Source organism: Pholcus phalangioides, unplaced genomic scaffold (genome assembly GCF_987345545.1).
Source record: "Pholcus phalangioides strain wild (caught in Gottingen) unplaced genomic scaffold, Ppha-v1.0 ptg000011l_1, whole genome shotgun sequence".
Classification (NCBI taxonomy): domain Eukaryota; kingdom Metazoa; phylum Arthropoda; class Arachnida; order Araneae; family Pholcidae; genus Pholcus; species Pholcus phalangioides.
In genome coordinates this window covers 13,898,486-13,915,345 of record NW_028301604.1, presented here as the reverse complement: position 1 = coordinate 13,915,345, position 16,860 = coordinate 13,898,486, and the positions used below count along the sequence as shown (strand labels likewise).

The 16,860-nt window shown below is 35.6% G+C and overlaps 1 protein-coding gene across 3 annotated transcripts in view; it reads right to left on the bottom strand.

The window, feature by feature from the left end:
* Positions 1–5,247: 5,247 nt before the first annotated feature.
* LOC149080090 (acidic amino acid decarboxylase GADL1-like) overlaps positions 5,248–16,860 on the bottom strand; it is a 44,175-nt gene continuing 32,562 nt past the window's right edge. For all 3 annotated transcript variants that reach the window (XM_089239071.1, XM_089239072.1, XM_089239073.1), the window contains exons 5-14: positions 16,382–16,488; positions 16,102–16,217; positions 15,652–15,786; positions 15,422–15,538; positions 12,360–12,424; positions 11,051–11,129; positions 8,836–9,035; positions 8,446–8,500; positions 7,601–7,690; positions 5,248–7,489 (exon numbers count right to left, since the gene is read on the bottom strand). In XM_089239071.1, coding sequence (XP_089095197.1) covers positions 7,307–7,489; positions 7,601–7,690; positions 8,446–8,500; positions 8,836–9,035; positions 11,051–11,129; positions 12,360–12,424; positions 15,422–15,538; positions 15,652–15,786; positions 16,102–16,217; positions 16,382–16,488 — 1,147 coding nt within the window. In that variant the 3' untranslated portion in view covers positions 5,248–7,306. The remainder of the gene's footprint in view (positions 7,490–7,600; positions 7,691–8,445; positions 8,501–8,835; positions 9,036–11,050; positions 11,130–12,359; positions 12,425–15,421; positions 15,539–15,651; positions 15,787–16,101; positions 16,218–16,381; positions 16,489–16,860) is intronic.

Sequence of the window (16,860 nt, the reverse complement as noted above, 5' to 3'; positions counted from 1 at the left end):
AGTGAAAGACTTCGCCTAACAAAAGGGAGGGGATCAGAACGACTTAACACTCCTTCTATATAAAGGACAAAAACTTGCACTTGGCCAAAAATTCTTTCCGTTTTAGCAGGTTTTGTATCTACAAATAGACTAAATATGCCTCCCGTTTTCGCATTTGACAGTTTTCGTCTTAAAGTGGTTTCCTATGATTGAAAAAGCATTAATTATTCACAAGACTATACATTATTTGTTCCGTTTAAGACGTGTTTCCGTCTCATACAGTGTTCGTCTTAGACAGATTTCACTGTATTTAATGTTATTGTTATTCACTTATAAATTTATTGTTAAATAGGATTATATATATATGATTTTCTCTGAAACAAATATTTAGCGAATGAAAAAAATACGAAAAATCGGTTATAAACGTTGACAAGACGCAGTCATATGCAACTGTGATAATATATTTTATCATTAGTCTATGATTACAGTTAGTTCAGTAGTGTTCTCTTTAAGCATATTTATTTATTCAGAGGAATGATGGAATATAGGCCATGTGAGCAGCTGCGTTACTTTATAATGGTGGAAACTGATCGGATTTCGTAGAGAAGAGAAGTAAGAAAAAATCGGCAACAAGAGCTATCAGGTTGCAAATTTTTATATATAAGTCAAATTATAAATTGGTCGTGTAATCAAAAATCTGCTATTTACTTTCTATGAATAGATTATTAAAAAATTGGTAGAGACTGTGTCAACAGCCGCAAGTTTATACGTGAATACGTATTTTAGACCTAATTACAGTGCAATGTGACATATTTAGTCTGGTAATTAATATAATAAACCTGAAGAAAGAGTCTTCACATTCATTTGGTTTTGTGGGATTTGTCTCAACGAGATCTATGTTCGTGATCTATGTACATCCTGAGATATAGATAGAAAACCATTTCGTTGCGGAAAAGGGCAGCAAACCTAGTGTACAGATCAGAAGAGGTATTAACACCAGAGAGTGCGCGCGGTATCATTGGATTTCTTTTTTGCGATATCTATCAGACGATACCATTGGCTTTGATTTGCGTTGCGTACTTCCTGAGATATAAGCGTTCAAAGCATTTCGTTACGTAACTTTTGGTGACGCATCAGGTGTATCATTGATTGTTTAAATATTGATGCACCAAGACGTATTCACGTCAAAAAGTAAAATTTTCACCTGTGATAGACTCTGGAAAGTAACGTTATTTCTATTGTACGATAGTGCTTACAGGCATAGGCGTACGCAGAATTTTCTCGAGGGGGGTTTTCAGATTATTTTTCCTTCTGAGGGGGTTTTACTTTTTTTTCCTGCAAAATAACACTATAATCTTGGCTCAAGGGATGGGGTTAGAACCCAAAAAGTACGCCAATGCTCACAGGTGCTGAACACTTGAGCTGCACTCCCTAATAAACTTTATGATTGGGGTGACCCCAGCCAATGATTCATGTAAATATAATGGAATGCCTACCCTCTCTCCCACTGCGTACAACATTGGATCTCTATTTAAATACAGAAATTATAGTCACCACTTCTCACCAAACTCCCAATGTTTTGTTCTTGTCAGTGCCTTTGCGAGTGCTAATTATCATCACCAGAACAGTATCACCGAGTATATGATATTTCCGGTATTTCTTCGAGTTTCGATATTTATGGTTCTGTCTGAAGAGTAACGTTGAATAGGGCCCCAACAAGATATTTGCCTCCCCCGTGTAATGTTGAAGGAGCGGTAAGAGGGTGAATTCGGTGCCCCCTCTGGCCCAGCGCCCGGAGCATCGGATCCAGCTGCTTAGCCTTAGTTGCGGCTTGACTTTGTGAGCGTGTGAAAACCCGTATTTTGTGAATATGCTATACAGGTGTTCTGTTAATGGACCGACAAACTCAAAGGATTGTTAGTAAGCATCAAGAGGGGGAAAAAAAAAAGCAATATAAATTGGTGTCGCAAACCACGTTGAGAGGGTGAAAATCGCGAAAAACGCAAATCGATGTTACATATCCAAGGAGATTGATTGGACGCGCGGGACCCGTTGCTTGGTCTCCACGTTCGCCAGATCTCAATCCGTGTGACTTTTTCCTATGGGGTAACCTTAAATCACTCGTTTATGCGATGCCTGTGGACACACCGGAGGATCTCATAGCGCGGATTGTCGTCGCTGAGGCAGACATCAAAAGTATGCCTGGTATCTTCGAGCGCGTCCGGGAATCGTTTTTACGTCGTTGTAGTTTGTGCAATGACGTCAGCGGCCACCACTTCCAACAACACTTGTAGTAATTAATCAAATAAATCTTTTCGTAGTTATTATTGTACTTTTTGTCGTTCCAGCGTGACGTTGAAACCTGCATGCGTTTTTCGCCATTTTCACCCTCTCAACGTGCTTTGCAACACTATGTTCCATTGCAATTTTTGTACCTCTTGATGTCTACTAACAACCCTCTGAGTTTGTCGGTCCATTAACAGAACACCCTGTATATACTATACATTCATATAGCACTAGAGACGGGTGATTTGTAATTTCTTTTGTGTTGGGATGACGTACAAAACGCCGATTGTCTTTGAAATGCATCTCGTGGATGACGTACAAAACGCCGATTGTCTTTGAAATGCATCTCGTGGAATCGCCATTGCCACTATTGATATAAATGAAGTTTGAGGTACACTAATTATTTTCGAAAATGTAATTAACCCCCTCACCGGCATTAACGAGATATCTCACCTTCTTAAAAGCTTTTTTATTTTAGCAATGGCCAACCCAAATATTTGGCAAAGCTGATTTCTCAACGGAATACATTTTCCTATCCCTCTTACTTCTCGCCAGTTGAAAATCGAAAGTAATCCTACTTAATAAAGAAAACGTTATGGTATTTTAAAGGGAATTTAGTATTTCTGTTATGCCACCAGTTAAAGGGTTGGTCGGCTGAAGTTGGTTTGCTGTAGTTCCCAACTTCGAGGCGCAAATGCGAGCCGATCTCTTCATTAAAAAGTCTCGCCACAGAGAGCAACAGGCCTACAACGATAAATTATTCAATCATTACACTTCACTCATAGTTAGGAAAACTGGTGGCAGATGGCAGCACTACACATAACAAGCATTACACAGAGACAAACTTCACGTCAGGTTTCACTACACGTACATTCCCGCATGTACCAATTCGTTAGAGGTTCCGCAGAGGAATATGGACTAGGTGCATGTGTGGTTTAGTAGTAGTAGTTAAAGGGTTCAGGCACAGTGGTGTCATGGGTGCATCACCGATAAAAGTAGCTCTGGTCATTCTTGCTGCAAGGGGCATTTCAGAGGCACCGGTTGTTTGGTACCAGGGTTCTCGCAAATCTCCAAAAATTTACGCGCCCGGTCGGGCATGTGACTAAGGCCGGGATTACACTATAAAAGTTTGATAAAATCCCTTTTATACAACTTGAAACATGCTACCAATAAGATCATCGGTTGCATTTTCTAGAATGTAACCAATAATCTTATTGGTGGCATTTTTCAAGTTTTGTGCAAGTACTTTTATAAAACCTTTATAGTGTAATCCCGGCCTTAGAATAATGTATGCCCGAATCAGTGTTTCACATGCAGTGCCGTCTTAACGCATGGGCCTAAAGAGAAGAGGGGCCTCATAAAAACAAGATCTGGTGGAAATTTTCCAGAGTAAGCATATAAATTTATCTTGCAGGGCTTCAGAAAAATCACTCGTTCACTCGGTCCGGGGGCCCATGATGCTCTTATGCAAAACAACCGTGTTATTAGACGCTCTTGGAATTATGAAAACAACTGACGAAGTTAAAATTAAATTCAAGACGTTTTTGAGCGAAATATAAAAAAATATCGTTGTAAAACGGTTTCAAAAAATATCGTTATAGAGGAATTTATCGTAGTAGAGGATATCGTTGTATCGAGAGGAGTTTAACATTTGACTATAGGCAATCCCAAACAAAATTTGAAAAAAATATCGTTTTAGACGGATTTATCATTATATCGAGTATCGTTTTAGTGAGGTTTCACTTATATGTATTATTCGTTGCATATTATAAGAATGCACATGCTGTATCTCATTTTTTTGAGAGTTTTTATTTATTTTTCAATGAATTATATATACGTACTTAATTATAATGAATTTACGCAATATATAACGAATTTTTTCTTGCGTATAGTTTTGATGTTTACAGTATGTTTTAGTTTTTAAATATTAGGTACAGATCTATGAAGTGAACTTGACGTAGATCTATATATACTTTGTAGAAATGAAAAAAAAAAAAAAAACGAATATTCAGTACTCCACCTGTTTAGTCCTTTTGCAAAATATTCGGTTCTGATAAATATATCTCATGCAAAATCAATACAGGGTGACTCAAACCTCAACGTACAAACTTTTAGGGGAGGTAGAAAACACAAAACAGAATCACACAGGAATGTATGACCGAAAACCCCAACTTGATCAGCTGGAGGATAAACGAAGATGCAGAAATGGCAAGCCAATAATGAGTGGAAAAAATCTTTATTTAGCGATACTTTACACGAGGACAGTACGTGTACACGTTAAATTTCACGACAAATGCTCAAAGTTTTTACCATCCACAGTTATGCACGCTTCACAACGGCGACGCATTGATTGTCGAACCCTTTTAAAAATACCTGACTGTTCGCGGATATTCTTACGACGAGGTTGGTGTCAGAGTCAATGGGCGTCTCGTAGACCATGGCTTCCAGGGTCCCCCGCAAGAAGAAATCCAGGTTAAATATCGCTAAATAAAGAATTTTTCCACCCATTATTGGCTTGTCATTTCTGTATCTTCGTTTGTCCTCCAGCTGATCAGGTTGGGGATTCCGGTCGTATATTCCTATGTGATTCTGTTTTGTTTTTATTTTCTACCTCCCCTAAAAGTTTGTACGTTGATTTTTGAATCACCCTGTATATTTATAATAAAATTTGATAAATAATAGAAGTTATAAATGGCTTAAAATTTAAATTTAAAACATTAAATTTATTATCCATTTTCTTTACTGCATGGTAATCTAAATATTTCAGTAGCCACACATGTAAAAATATACAAAACCAAATGATACTGCTGTAGTGAGGACACTGACATTGTGTGTATACGCCGTGCTTACAGATTTGTTTTCAAACCTGTGGGAGTTTCATATGATTTTCGTTTTCTTTGATATCAAAAGTGCATTGTAAAACAATATCGATAAAAGAGATATGAAAGTAACAATAGAAAATAAAAAATAAAGATCACATTTAATATTAACAATTTTTATTTCTACTGAAACATTTACACCAAAATATTTATAATACAAAGAAAGTTAAATATTTCAATCCAACAATAATGAGTGCAAACAATTTTTAGACTTTAAACATTTCTCTATCGATCAATAGCACTGAAATCTTTTATTACGAATACAGAAGCGTAAAATTGAAATTTACATATTAGCATTAAACTGTTAAAAATTGTAATTTTTCTGATTGAAAGATCTCTTAATACATTAATAATAAGCACATATTTTTTATTAAATTCATTAATTTTTGGTTTTGCAACAACGTCTATGAGTTCAATGCAACATTCTTAGAATTATACATGAAATACATTATCTATCATACAATTCAAGCATTACAAGCATGCATTGTGGATAGGTTTTTCACGAAGAACGAAAACACTTTCTTAAAACATGCGACATTTACAGTATGCTGAAAACTGTACGATAGCTTTATTTCTATTGAGAGGATACAGATAGCTTTATGTTACCAAGTATTTCATGGTACATTTATTGTTCAGATTTGAGCAAAACTGCAGTTGAAAATGATGTTTGATGGTATAAGGTCATTATAAGTCATGCAGCTCTATAATTGGAGTTGAAGCATGGAAAAAAAAAACAGTCAAAAGAATGAAAAAAAGAGAAAGAAAGCTGCTATAAAAAAAACTCACAAGATTAAATTAAACTCCATAGGTGTAAAAGAGTATGTAGACCATACACTTTAAATTTTATATAAAAAACGTCTTGATGCAAATTAATTATTAAAAGAAGGATGTGACTCATCATTAATTTCCTTTTATATAGGCTCCGAAATTATTTGGTATATTTTTCCAATAATGACGGGAGAAAATTAGCCACACAAATTCATGTTTTTTGTTTTAAAGTTTTAAAAACTCTAAAAAGTTCATGTATAGTATTTTGATGTAATTTTTTTTACATTAACAGCATAGAAAATTTCTTTTCAAGGTCTACAGTGAAATTATACATTTTCTATGAGGAATTTAGATAATTAGTAATTAGATATTTGCTAACCTAATCACCAATTGGAAATGTGTGAACACTATTTTTCTTTGGTGACACCACGGTCAGTAATTTAATAAAAACCATTGAAAGCTTACATTTCAAAGCGTACACCTACAACATCGAAAATGCAAAAATATACACAATGGAAGAGCTGGATTTTTGCTATTTGTGCTTTGTGTCCTATAATAAGACACAAAGTCACAATATATATAACGTATAATATTCATAAGACATGACACTAAGTTAATACTTGCACACTACACATAGTATCTCATACATGTTTAACAATATGAGAGTGGAAAAACTATCCATCCAACGACTAAAGGTTGGTCAGTTGATATATAAGAAAAGACTGCGAAATGGGGTAAAATCTATGATTTCAGTTCTATTGTTATTTCGTTCATACTTTTCGAAGGGAAAGTAAAACATCAAAGACTCGGTAAATGTACATTAATGCTAAAACACATATAATATAGAACATGTACACGCTTTTTACCATATTCAATAAACAATCAATAAGACAAAAATATGTTAAGTCACTAACACATTTTTATAATCTACACAAATAGAGATAATAGAGATACTCTCAACTATCATACATTAACGGATTCCCAAGAAAAACTATGGATGACAGATTTTTTTTCACTTCAACTTTTTAAATAAGAATCTCTTTCATGACATACTACGTGGGTATTACACCTGGAAACGGGACAACTACTAGTATTTTTTCCCTGAAAAATACGGACATGGAAAAACCTCTACTAGCTACTGAGAAAAAATGGTCATACAGCTTCTCCTGTTATAATACAATAAATAACATGAAACGAAAAGGGGAGCAGCAGAACACAAATAACTTGAATAAAGTTCATCTAGCCTTTGTTTTCTCGGGAGACTTCTCATATGGTATCATTTATAAAAGAAAAGAAGCTCTTATACAAAACCATATTTGGTTGAAGGGAATCCCTGCCTATAGATATTAATTCGACACACTCGTTGGCCAACCCAACAATACAATGAAGATTTCTTAAAGATCTTCTCCGTGTCTCTGGACTTCACTGACTACAAGATCCATGTATTCAGTATTCATTGTCGGGATGCAGTGCACTATTACTCTCAAGAAATTGACGAAATTTTTCGATTTCAAAGGCTGATAACTAATCATCATTGATCCTTCTTTTACAGCTCTTCCCTTAATTTGTGGAGCCACCTATAATAGAAAAATATTAATGTAATCAACTTGAAAATCAAGCATAATGATTATACATTTTCTATATATTTATACCAGGTAAAAATTACAAAAAAAAAAAAAAAATCATACTTTAGCCATTTTCTCCCAGAAATCGGGCTCGTTTTCTTTTCCTCGGAGGCTTGGTGGCACGTACCAAAAGCAAACGTTAGTGCACTCAAACTAAAAAAAGAGTTCAATTGTTATTATAATGGTAAATAATCAAGATTCCAAACATCTTGCGAGTGAAATCACAAACACAAAAAATAAAAATGAACTCGTGATGAATTTCTATTAGATTAGGTTTATAAAGATTGATAATACGTTATTTTAAATTATTTTTTAAAGTTATATTTATTATTGTATTTTCAAACATATAAGAACCCAATACTGTGTGTGTAAGTATTTCCATCTAGAAGACCATTAGTCTCATAAACTTCTAGTTAGTTTTAGCTAGTTCCGACATCTGCATGTAAGAACACTATCACATACAGTATAGTTTCCGAATAACTTTCTTAAACCCTACCAGTTTTATAACATTATGAATTACTTATACTGATACACTTATATTTTTTGGGGTTCAATTATGCATCATTTTAAAAAATAATTTGAACAGCTTTAAATAAAATTATCACCCACTCAAATAATATAATGAGTTTTTTAAAATGACTGTATTGAAAAACTTCATTGAAATGACCACCTAACTTATATGCCGAATTTGCCAACAATTCTATTACGTGAATCTAAATAGTTTTGAAATCTAAAAAAAAAATCATAACGAGTGATGAATTTAGTTGACGATGACGATTATAAATGATTTTAATCTCCAAAAAATGATTGATGGTATGATGTCAATTCTTGTATTGATTATTTGAAAAATGAACAAGTTTACAAAGATATCGTGAATACGAATATCTTTTCCAAAATTTCGCTCTTACCTCTGGCAAGACGGGAATAAATCCTTCAGTATTGCGAATTTTATTAGACAAGTACCTGAAAGAAAAATTAATATATATATATATATATATATATATATGCTGAATTCAGAAAACCTACTGTGACCTCGTACGCGTTGAATAGGTTTTAATCGGGCTTTCTCAGCCTATACCTGTTTGTCAATTCGTTACTATAATGAAGAGTTTTGTTGACTTAACGAACTAGAATTGTTCGAAGTCATTGTTTAGTGTGAAACCATGACTATATTTTTCATAAAAGGAAGCGTGCAAAAGATGCGCCCAACATATTTTATCACCATAAGGTTTTTCCTCTTTTCACAAAATTGTGAGAATTCTTGACACTATCTGTCGATTTTGAATTCAAATACTTACTTGGCCATAGAGAATGCAGTATCTACTTGTTTTTCCAAACCAAGGGTTCCTCTTGCTTTCCATGCAATCCATAACTTTAGGCAATCAACTTTTCTACTACATTGAATACTTTCGTCGCCAAGGTCGTATGCTGTGTCATAATAAGTATCAGGCTGAAACAAATATTCAGCAGCAAGGGAATTGCATTTGTAGAGAATGCCCTGTTTAAGAACAATTGAATTAAAATGTTAAATTTCGTTGGTGAACATTTTTCACATAAACATTTTCCATTGTTGAACTTGGCGCTATGAATCGTGAGGCGTAGAAAACATTTTAGAAAATCATTGCATGCCTCACGGAGACGACAAATTGCAGGGGTTGGACAAAATAATATGACACCTGTGAAATGAAACAAAATCTTTATTAATAGGCTGTTGGCCCTCCTTTTGCATTAATTACAGCTTGTATCCGTCGTGGGATGGACAAATACAAGTCATGCACCACAGTCACGGGGATACGTAGCCACTCCTCCTGCAAAAAGGTCACTAATTCAGAACGTGTCTTTGGAGGTGGAAACCTACTGCGCAGTTTTGCCTCCAAAATACCCCACAAAGGTTCAGTTATATTAAGATCAGGGGACTGAGCGGGATACACGAAGTGTTGCAGTTCATCATCGTGTTCATCAAGCTAGTCTCCGACAATTCCAGCTGTGTGAACGGGAGAATTATCTTCTTGGAACACAGGTCGAGAATCAGGGAACAAATATTGCACCATTGGATGAAGATGGTCGGCCAGAATTCTGACATAAACCGAAGCATTAACATTAACCCGCCCATCCAGGACAACAAGTGGGCCGAGATCACGGTGAGACATCGTGCCCCACAGCATCACTGATCCCTCTCCATGCTTAACAGTAGAAAGAAGACAGTCAACATCATAAGCTTGTGCTGGCGTTCTCCAAACGTAAACACGTCCGTTAATCCGGAATAATGTGAACGACGATTCGTCTGACCAGATGACATTGTGTCACCAATGATTTTGGAATAGTCGCTCTACCTTGTATGTTTGCTGCATGCAGTTCACGACGGATAGCTTTTGTCGATACACCTTCCTGTAGATGTGTGTTCATCTCAGATGTTATCTGGGATGCTGTTATCTTGTGATTTCTGGCCACAATCCGCTTCAAACCCTTCTGGGTCTATCAGCCATCTTCGACTTTCGGCCACTGTTATGCTTGGTAGATGATGTCTTTTCCCTGTTTGTTATAGGCTGTCATTACCATCGACACAGTACTTCTCCCGACACCAACAAGGGTGGCCGTTTTCACTACTGTGGCCCCGGCAAGACGGGCTCCAACAGTCATGCCTCTTTCGAAATCTGTGAGGTCAGCCATATAACGAAGTTTTAACGCTCCAATATACATCGCATCAGAACGCTATCACTGATACGACTAGACTGATGTGTGCACATTATCGCCCACTAAGTGGAACTCTTCCACACTAGAGGGCGGGCACATACGACAGGTTCCCTCGAGTGTTGTTTTTTGCACAGATGTCACATTATTTTGTCCAACCCCAGTATGTTACTTTTAAATTCCCGTGTCATCTAAGAATAAGATAAAGGAACAAAAACACCATGTATTTGTTGGTGAATATTTTTTACGATATTTTTATGCTCTTAAGCTTTAAATTCTTGAATTAAATTACATTCATACGATGAATAGATTCCAAGAAGTGACACCTTATCGTGATCTAACTACGTGTGCCGTCTCAACACATCGGTCCATCCGAGGCCAAGAAATACAATACTACAAGTTCAATGGAAGGCTATGTAAATACTAGAGAAAGAGCTCGTAGAGTCGAGAAAAAGCATAGCGAATTAAATCTTATTTATTCTCTTAATAACACAAAAATTCGAGATTTTGCCCTCCGCATTTTGATTAATTAGTAAGAGCAATTAAATACGTCCAATCCAGAATTTCAACTCATTATTTTTAAGCTCATTAAGGATAACGTCTTCGTGGCAATCTTTCCTCATGCACTTTTAAGTTTTTTAATTCGTGAAAAGCTATGCTACGTACATAATACTACAATTTTTTCATCCGTTTATTGTTGGCTACTTATGGTTTACGTAGAATTTCACTCTTTTCAGTTTTAATTTAATTTTTCCATAACCCAAAAACGTAAAGATTTGAATCTTATCTAAATAATCTCTGGTTTTTTTTCAATCTTTTTACCTTGTGTTTAGTCAGGAAGACGGTACACTGGAAAGGTACGCCAGACATCTTATGCAAGTCTATGGCAATAGAGTCAACTCTATAAAAAGATTTCAAACATATAACATGTAAGTATAAATATATATAAAAAGTACGATATTTTTTGTTTCAGGATAATTTAAACAAACTATATCAATTAAGAGAGAGAGAGAATTTAAAAAGATACACATATTTCATTTGTTCAAATAATTTTTAAAGCTTTGAAAATCACAATATGCTCATACATTATCAGAGTCCGTGAAGAGAAATAAAGTTGTTGACCCTCTGCTATGATAAATAGGGTCAGTAGAGTGTTGAAGAGAGTTGTGCAAAAAAAATAGCATTCAGCCATGAAAACATCAAGGAATTTCAAGATGGTTCTGCATGCAACGTCAGCATGATGAAAATTCATCGTCAGCGCTAAACCATTGGCTTTTATGGTTGAGCAGATACTAAAAAGTGAACCCTACCGTTGCCCACCGGTTAAACAAAGGCCACGCTATATAGTGTGAAACCTGGCCCAATAGTCATTCGCAAATAGAAAAAAAGCAACAGCGGCATAGGCTGGCTACACACTGGGAAAGCTTGGACCAATCTTTCTTGGCGAATATTTGCTTCCAGAACACTCTCTATGTTGTGACTGCTGGAGTTCTTCGACCAATGTGTGTCCATCGGGGATTGGAAGTTCGGGAAGGAAAGCGACTCTTTTGACTTCGGGTGGAGGCAGGAAAATCCTAGTCGTTCTCTGCCTTCCAATACCTTCGAGCCCCCAACATTTGACGATCATTGCAAATGGTGGAGTGACCCCATTACTTGTTCATGACCAACCTTGAAATATATTGGGGCAGCCTTGACACGAATGAGGCCCTGACTTTACAATATTGTAAATCTCGACAAGAGGGGAGGCATATAGACGTAGCGACGAATCACGATGCAACACTGCATGGTAGTCCGATGGACGAGTGTCGGTTTATATAATGTTGACAGAACACTACTTCTATGAAACTTTGGGAACGTATCAATAAAGAGATAGGAATGAAATTGAGAGCAATAAAACTGTTCCGACACTTGCCACTAGAAGGTATTTTCTATGCAAATTTTGGTGCACGTGATAATTTTTGTGAAATTTATGCAAACATGGCAAAACTATTAAATATTCACAGCAGTTTACTGGTCTACTACATACTCGTAATGTAAACCAAGCATTTTACCAAATCTATACAGAATATTATTCGTATTCTACAATAAGTCCTAAAGTTATATAAATGTTGATGTCGAATATCATACTCACAGCTCCACGCCATCCATTATTCGTCTTTGAGTCTTTGAAAATATAGCTACACCACCCCACGCACCCTAAAATAGGTGAAAGGTGCAAATACAACGTCTACTCACAGTTGAAAGTTTAAGACAATGAATACATATGCAGTATTATATACAGGGTGATTCAGAAAAGATGGGAAAAGCTTTAAGAGGTGATAGTACACACCAATACAAACAACTGTCATCAATGAATGCATGGTCTAACATGAAGTGCAAACGCGCTAGCGCGTTTCGAAACGGCCGCTCCGCAAACGTTAAAACGGCATTCCTGTTGAAATTGATGGGGCGAAAAAAAAACACCATGAATGCAAATGTAACCCCGGGGAAGAAGAAGAAACCGTATGCAAATCTGCGTCACAGTGAATAAAAGGCGCGGAAACTAGCCCTGTGAAGTTATTCCAGCCGGCAACTGTTCTAACAGTTGTAACGTACGGGATAATGGCGCGCTTTAGTAATACTGAGTCCGCGCCTTTTATTCACTGTGACGCAGATTTGCATACGGTTTCTTCTTCTTCCCCAGGGTTACATTTGCATGCATGGTGTTCTTTCTCTCCCGATAAATTTCAATAGGAATGCCGTTTTAACGTTTGCTGAGCGGCCGTTTCTAAACGCGCTAGCGCGTTTGCGTTTCATGTTAGATCATGCATTCCTTGATAACAATTGTTTATATTGGTGTATCACCTCTTAAAGAGAGTTTTTCCCATCTTTTCTGAATCACCACGTATAGTTGTGTGTAAAATAACAAAAAAATAACCGCATTTCCCATTCAATCAGTACTCTATACAGAGGCGGATTAAGGTTGGTTGAAGCCCCGGGCGTAGAAGAAAATATTGGGCTCCTTAAATTAGAAAAAATGTGTAAAGTTGGGGTTTTGCCTAGCTCTTCAGAAGTCTGGGTGCAGGGCACGCTCCCGGTGCGCCCGCCGTTAAGTCCACCTCCTCCTCTATACATATTTTATTTTTAATAAAATATATATATAGGTATATATACTTTATTGACATAAAACTTTCAATCTATATGATATAAAATAAGATGTCCTGACTGACTGATTCATCATCGCCGAGCCAAAATCGCTGAAGCTATAAATATCAAATTTGGTCAATTGTTTTGTTTCATGTCGTAAAGACTAAGTGAAAAGGGATTTTTCGAAATTCGACCACTAAGGTGGGTCATAAGAGGGTTCAAGGTAACGTAGAGAAATTACGCCGATCCGAAACGTTGAAATTCATGAAATTTTGTTAGAAGTTTTGTTTCATGACGTAAAGACCAACTAAGAAGGAGATTTTCGAAATTCGAACCCTAAGGGGGTGGTAGGGGTATTCAAAGGTAAGATAGAAATCACGTCGAGCCGAAACCGCTGAAATTCATGAAATTTTGTCAGAAGTTTTATTTCATGACCAACTAAGAAGGGTTTTTTTTTTAAATTCGTCCCTCAAGGGATAGGGGGGGGGGGGAAGGGTCATAAGGGTGTTCAAAGTAACATAGAGAAATCACGACGAGCCGAAACCGCGCTATATTTATGAAATTTGGTCAGAAGTTTTGTTTCATGACGTAAAGACTAAGTAAGAAGCGTTTTTTTTTCGATATTCTACCCCTAGGGATCATGGGGCTCGAAGGTGACAGAAATTACGCCGAGCACAAACCGCTGAAGCTATATTCACGAATAGCTTTATATTCACGAATAGCTTTAAGCTTTATATTCACGAATAGCTTTAAGCTTTATATTCACGAATAGCTTTAAGCTTTATATTCACGAATAGCTTTAAGCTTTATATTCACGAATAGCTTTAAGCTTTATATTCACGAATAGCTTTAAGCTTTATATTCACGAATAGCTTTAAGCTTTATATTCACGAATAGCTTTAAGCTTTATATTCACGAATAGCTTTAAGCTTTATATTCACGAATAGCTTTAAGCTTTATATTCACGAATAGCTTTAAGCTTTATATTCACGAATAGCTTTAAGCTTTATATTCACGAATAGCTTTAAGCTTTATATTCACGAATAGCTTTAAGCTTTATATTCACGAATAGCTTTAAGCTTTATATTCACGAATAGCTTTATATTCACGAATAGCTTTAAGCTTTATATTCACGAATAGCTTTAAGCTTTATATTCACGAATAGCTTTATATTCACGAATAGCTTTATATTCACGAATAGCTTTATATTCACGAATAGCTTTATATTCACGAATAGCTTTATATTCACGAATAGCTTTATATTCATTAATAGCTTATAATAGCTTTATATTCATTAATAGCTTATAATAGCTTTATATTCATTAATAGCTTCAGCGGTTTTCATAAAACTGTTAAGCTATAAATATGAAACTTTTTAATTATTTTTGTATTGTAATGTCGGGACTGAGAAAGTATTTTTCAAAATTCAACCTTCTGGGGGGGGGGGGAGGGGTTCATAGGTTATATGGACCAATCATCAATGAGCTGAAATCGCTGAAGAAATAAATCTGAAATTCAATCAGTATAATATTTTTTATAATGTAGATACCCACTAAGACGTGATTTCTGGAAATTCATACCCCAAATGGGTCATGAGGAGTTCAAATGTTATATGGGACAATCATCGCCGAGTAATTTTCAGATTAGCAAATTCACGCGAGCGAAGCTGCGGATAACAGCTAGTTACAAATAAATTAATTCATCAAAATTTTTCCCGAATCAAACGAAACATCTCTCAATGTATTTTATATTTTCTATCCTCTATAGAAATATGCGCGTAAGTACATTTAGACCAGTAAGAGCAGTAGATTTAGCACATTCAATTTTAGTATTATATTCTGATCAGTTAAAAATTACCTGGGGTTTTCACTTGTTGGGAATGTAAGTTAAGAAATTTTTTAAGCTACAACTTATCGAATCATAATCAATATTTCAGAGAAAACTCTTTCAAATTTCATAAATCTAAATGCAAATAGCAAATTTATAAAATGTTTACCACTCCATTAATTATTCTCTTACTACAAATAAAATAAATGTATCAGAAAGACCAGCAAAAAAATTACTTACGTCAACATGAAGCCACATATTATGCTTCTTACAGACTTCTGCGAGAGGTTTCAAAGGATCATAAGCACCAAGAACAGTAGTTCCAGTTGTTGCGCAGACAAAGAATGGCACCTTGCCCTGAATATATAAATATATATTTTTCAAAAATTGATTTACAAATTTTTCAAAGGATCCATGATTGAAAATTTCTTTCGTTTTTTTTTAATTTTTGAGAATTTTCCAACACTAACCTCACTTCTTGCCTTAGAAGCAGCTTTGTCTAGTTCTTCTGGAAGCATTCGGCCCTGGGTATCAGTTGGTACCGAAACAACACTGTCTGTACCGAGGCCCAAAAAGAGCGAGCCTTTCTTTACAGAGTAATGCGCCTAAAATAATAGACAAATGAAGATATTTCGATTGGCGCAAATTTACTTGAATTTTTTCAAACTTTTATTCAGAATAATAAAGTTTCAAAAGTTTCGGAGTTGATAGAGAAGGTTGGTTAAAATTGAATACACGTAGGAAGTTCTATCATGCCATCAAGCCTCATAAGAAAACAACAGTGCGGTGCGGTGTGAAAATAGGAATATAGTTTATTATGATGATATGGAAAATGGTTCATGCATTTAACAAAAACTAAATATGACCTATGTTTTGAGCCAACAAATAATTATCATGCCGCTGTCCACGCTTATATTTACCTCTTCCGAAATGAAAGAAACCAATGGAGGAAGATCTCGGATTCCTTTTGTCTTCACAGTAGGGCTTACCTTGAAACGCCCAAGGGACAGTCCATACATATTTCCCATTGAACCTCCTAGATGATGTATTTGGAGTATTTAATCATAAAGACAGATACCATATGATATCTAATATTTTGTAATACAGCTATTGATAAATTAATTGAAAATATATTGTATTAAATAAACTAATTATTTTTTAGTATCGTGAGAAAATCATAAGCAAGAGAATATAGTGTACCTGGTGAGAAGATGCCTTCTCCATCTTCCCATCCGACAAGCTTAATCATCTCTTCAAGAATAGTTTTCTCAAGTAGTACGAAAACGGGAGCCACTTCGTAAGTTGTTCTGAAAATCCGAACGAAAATTATAATACAGTAATAAAGGGGAAAAAGATCATCATATTGTTAACATGACAAGACACATGATTGTGATGATTCTATTTGTGAAACATTTCCTCCTCTCGTGCTGGGCTGGACTGCCCTCGCGGCGTCCGATCACCGGATAATAGCGAATATTCTTCGGGATGGGACGCGTGAGTTGTTTAGCTTAGCTTGTGAAACATTTCACCTTAACTATCGTTTACGAAATTATGTTTAGATAATTATATATATGCAAATATGATCCAAATTTACTTTGCTATAAACTATCTGTGGAAAATGGCATACAAAAATAAAAAATGCTCTGTCCGAGTACGTTAAAAATTCTATTAGCGTTTAT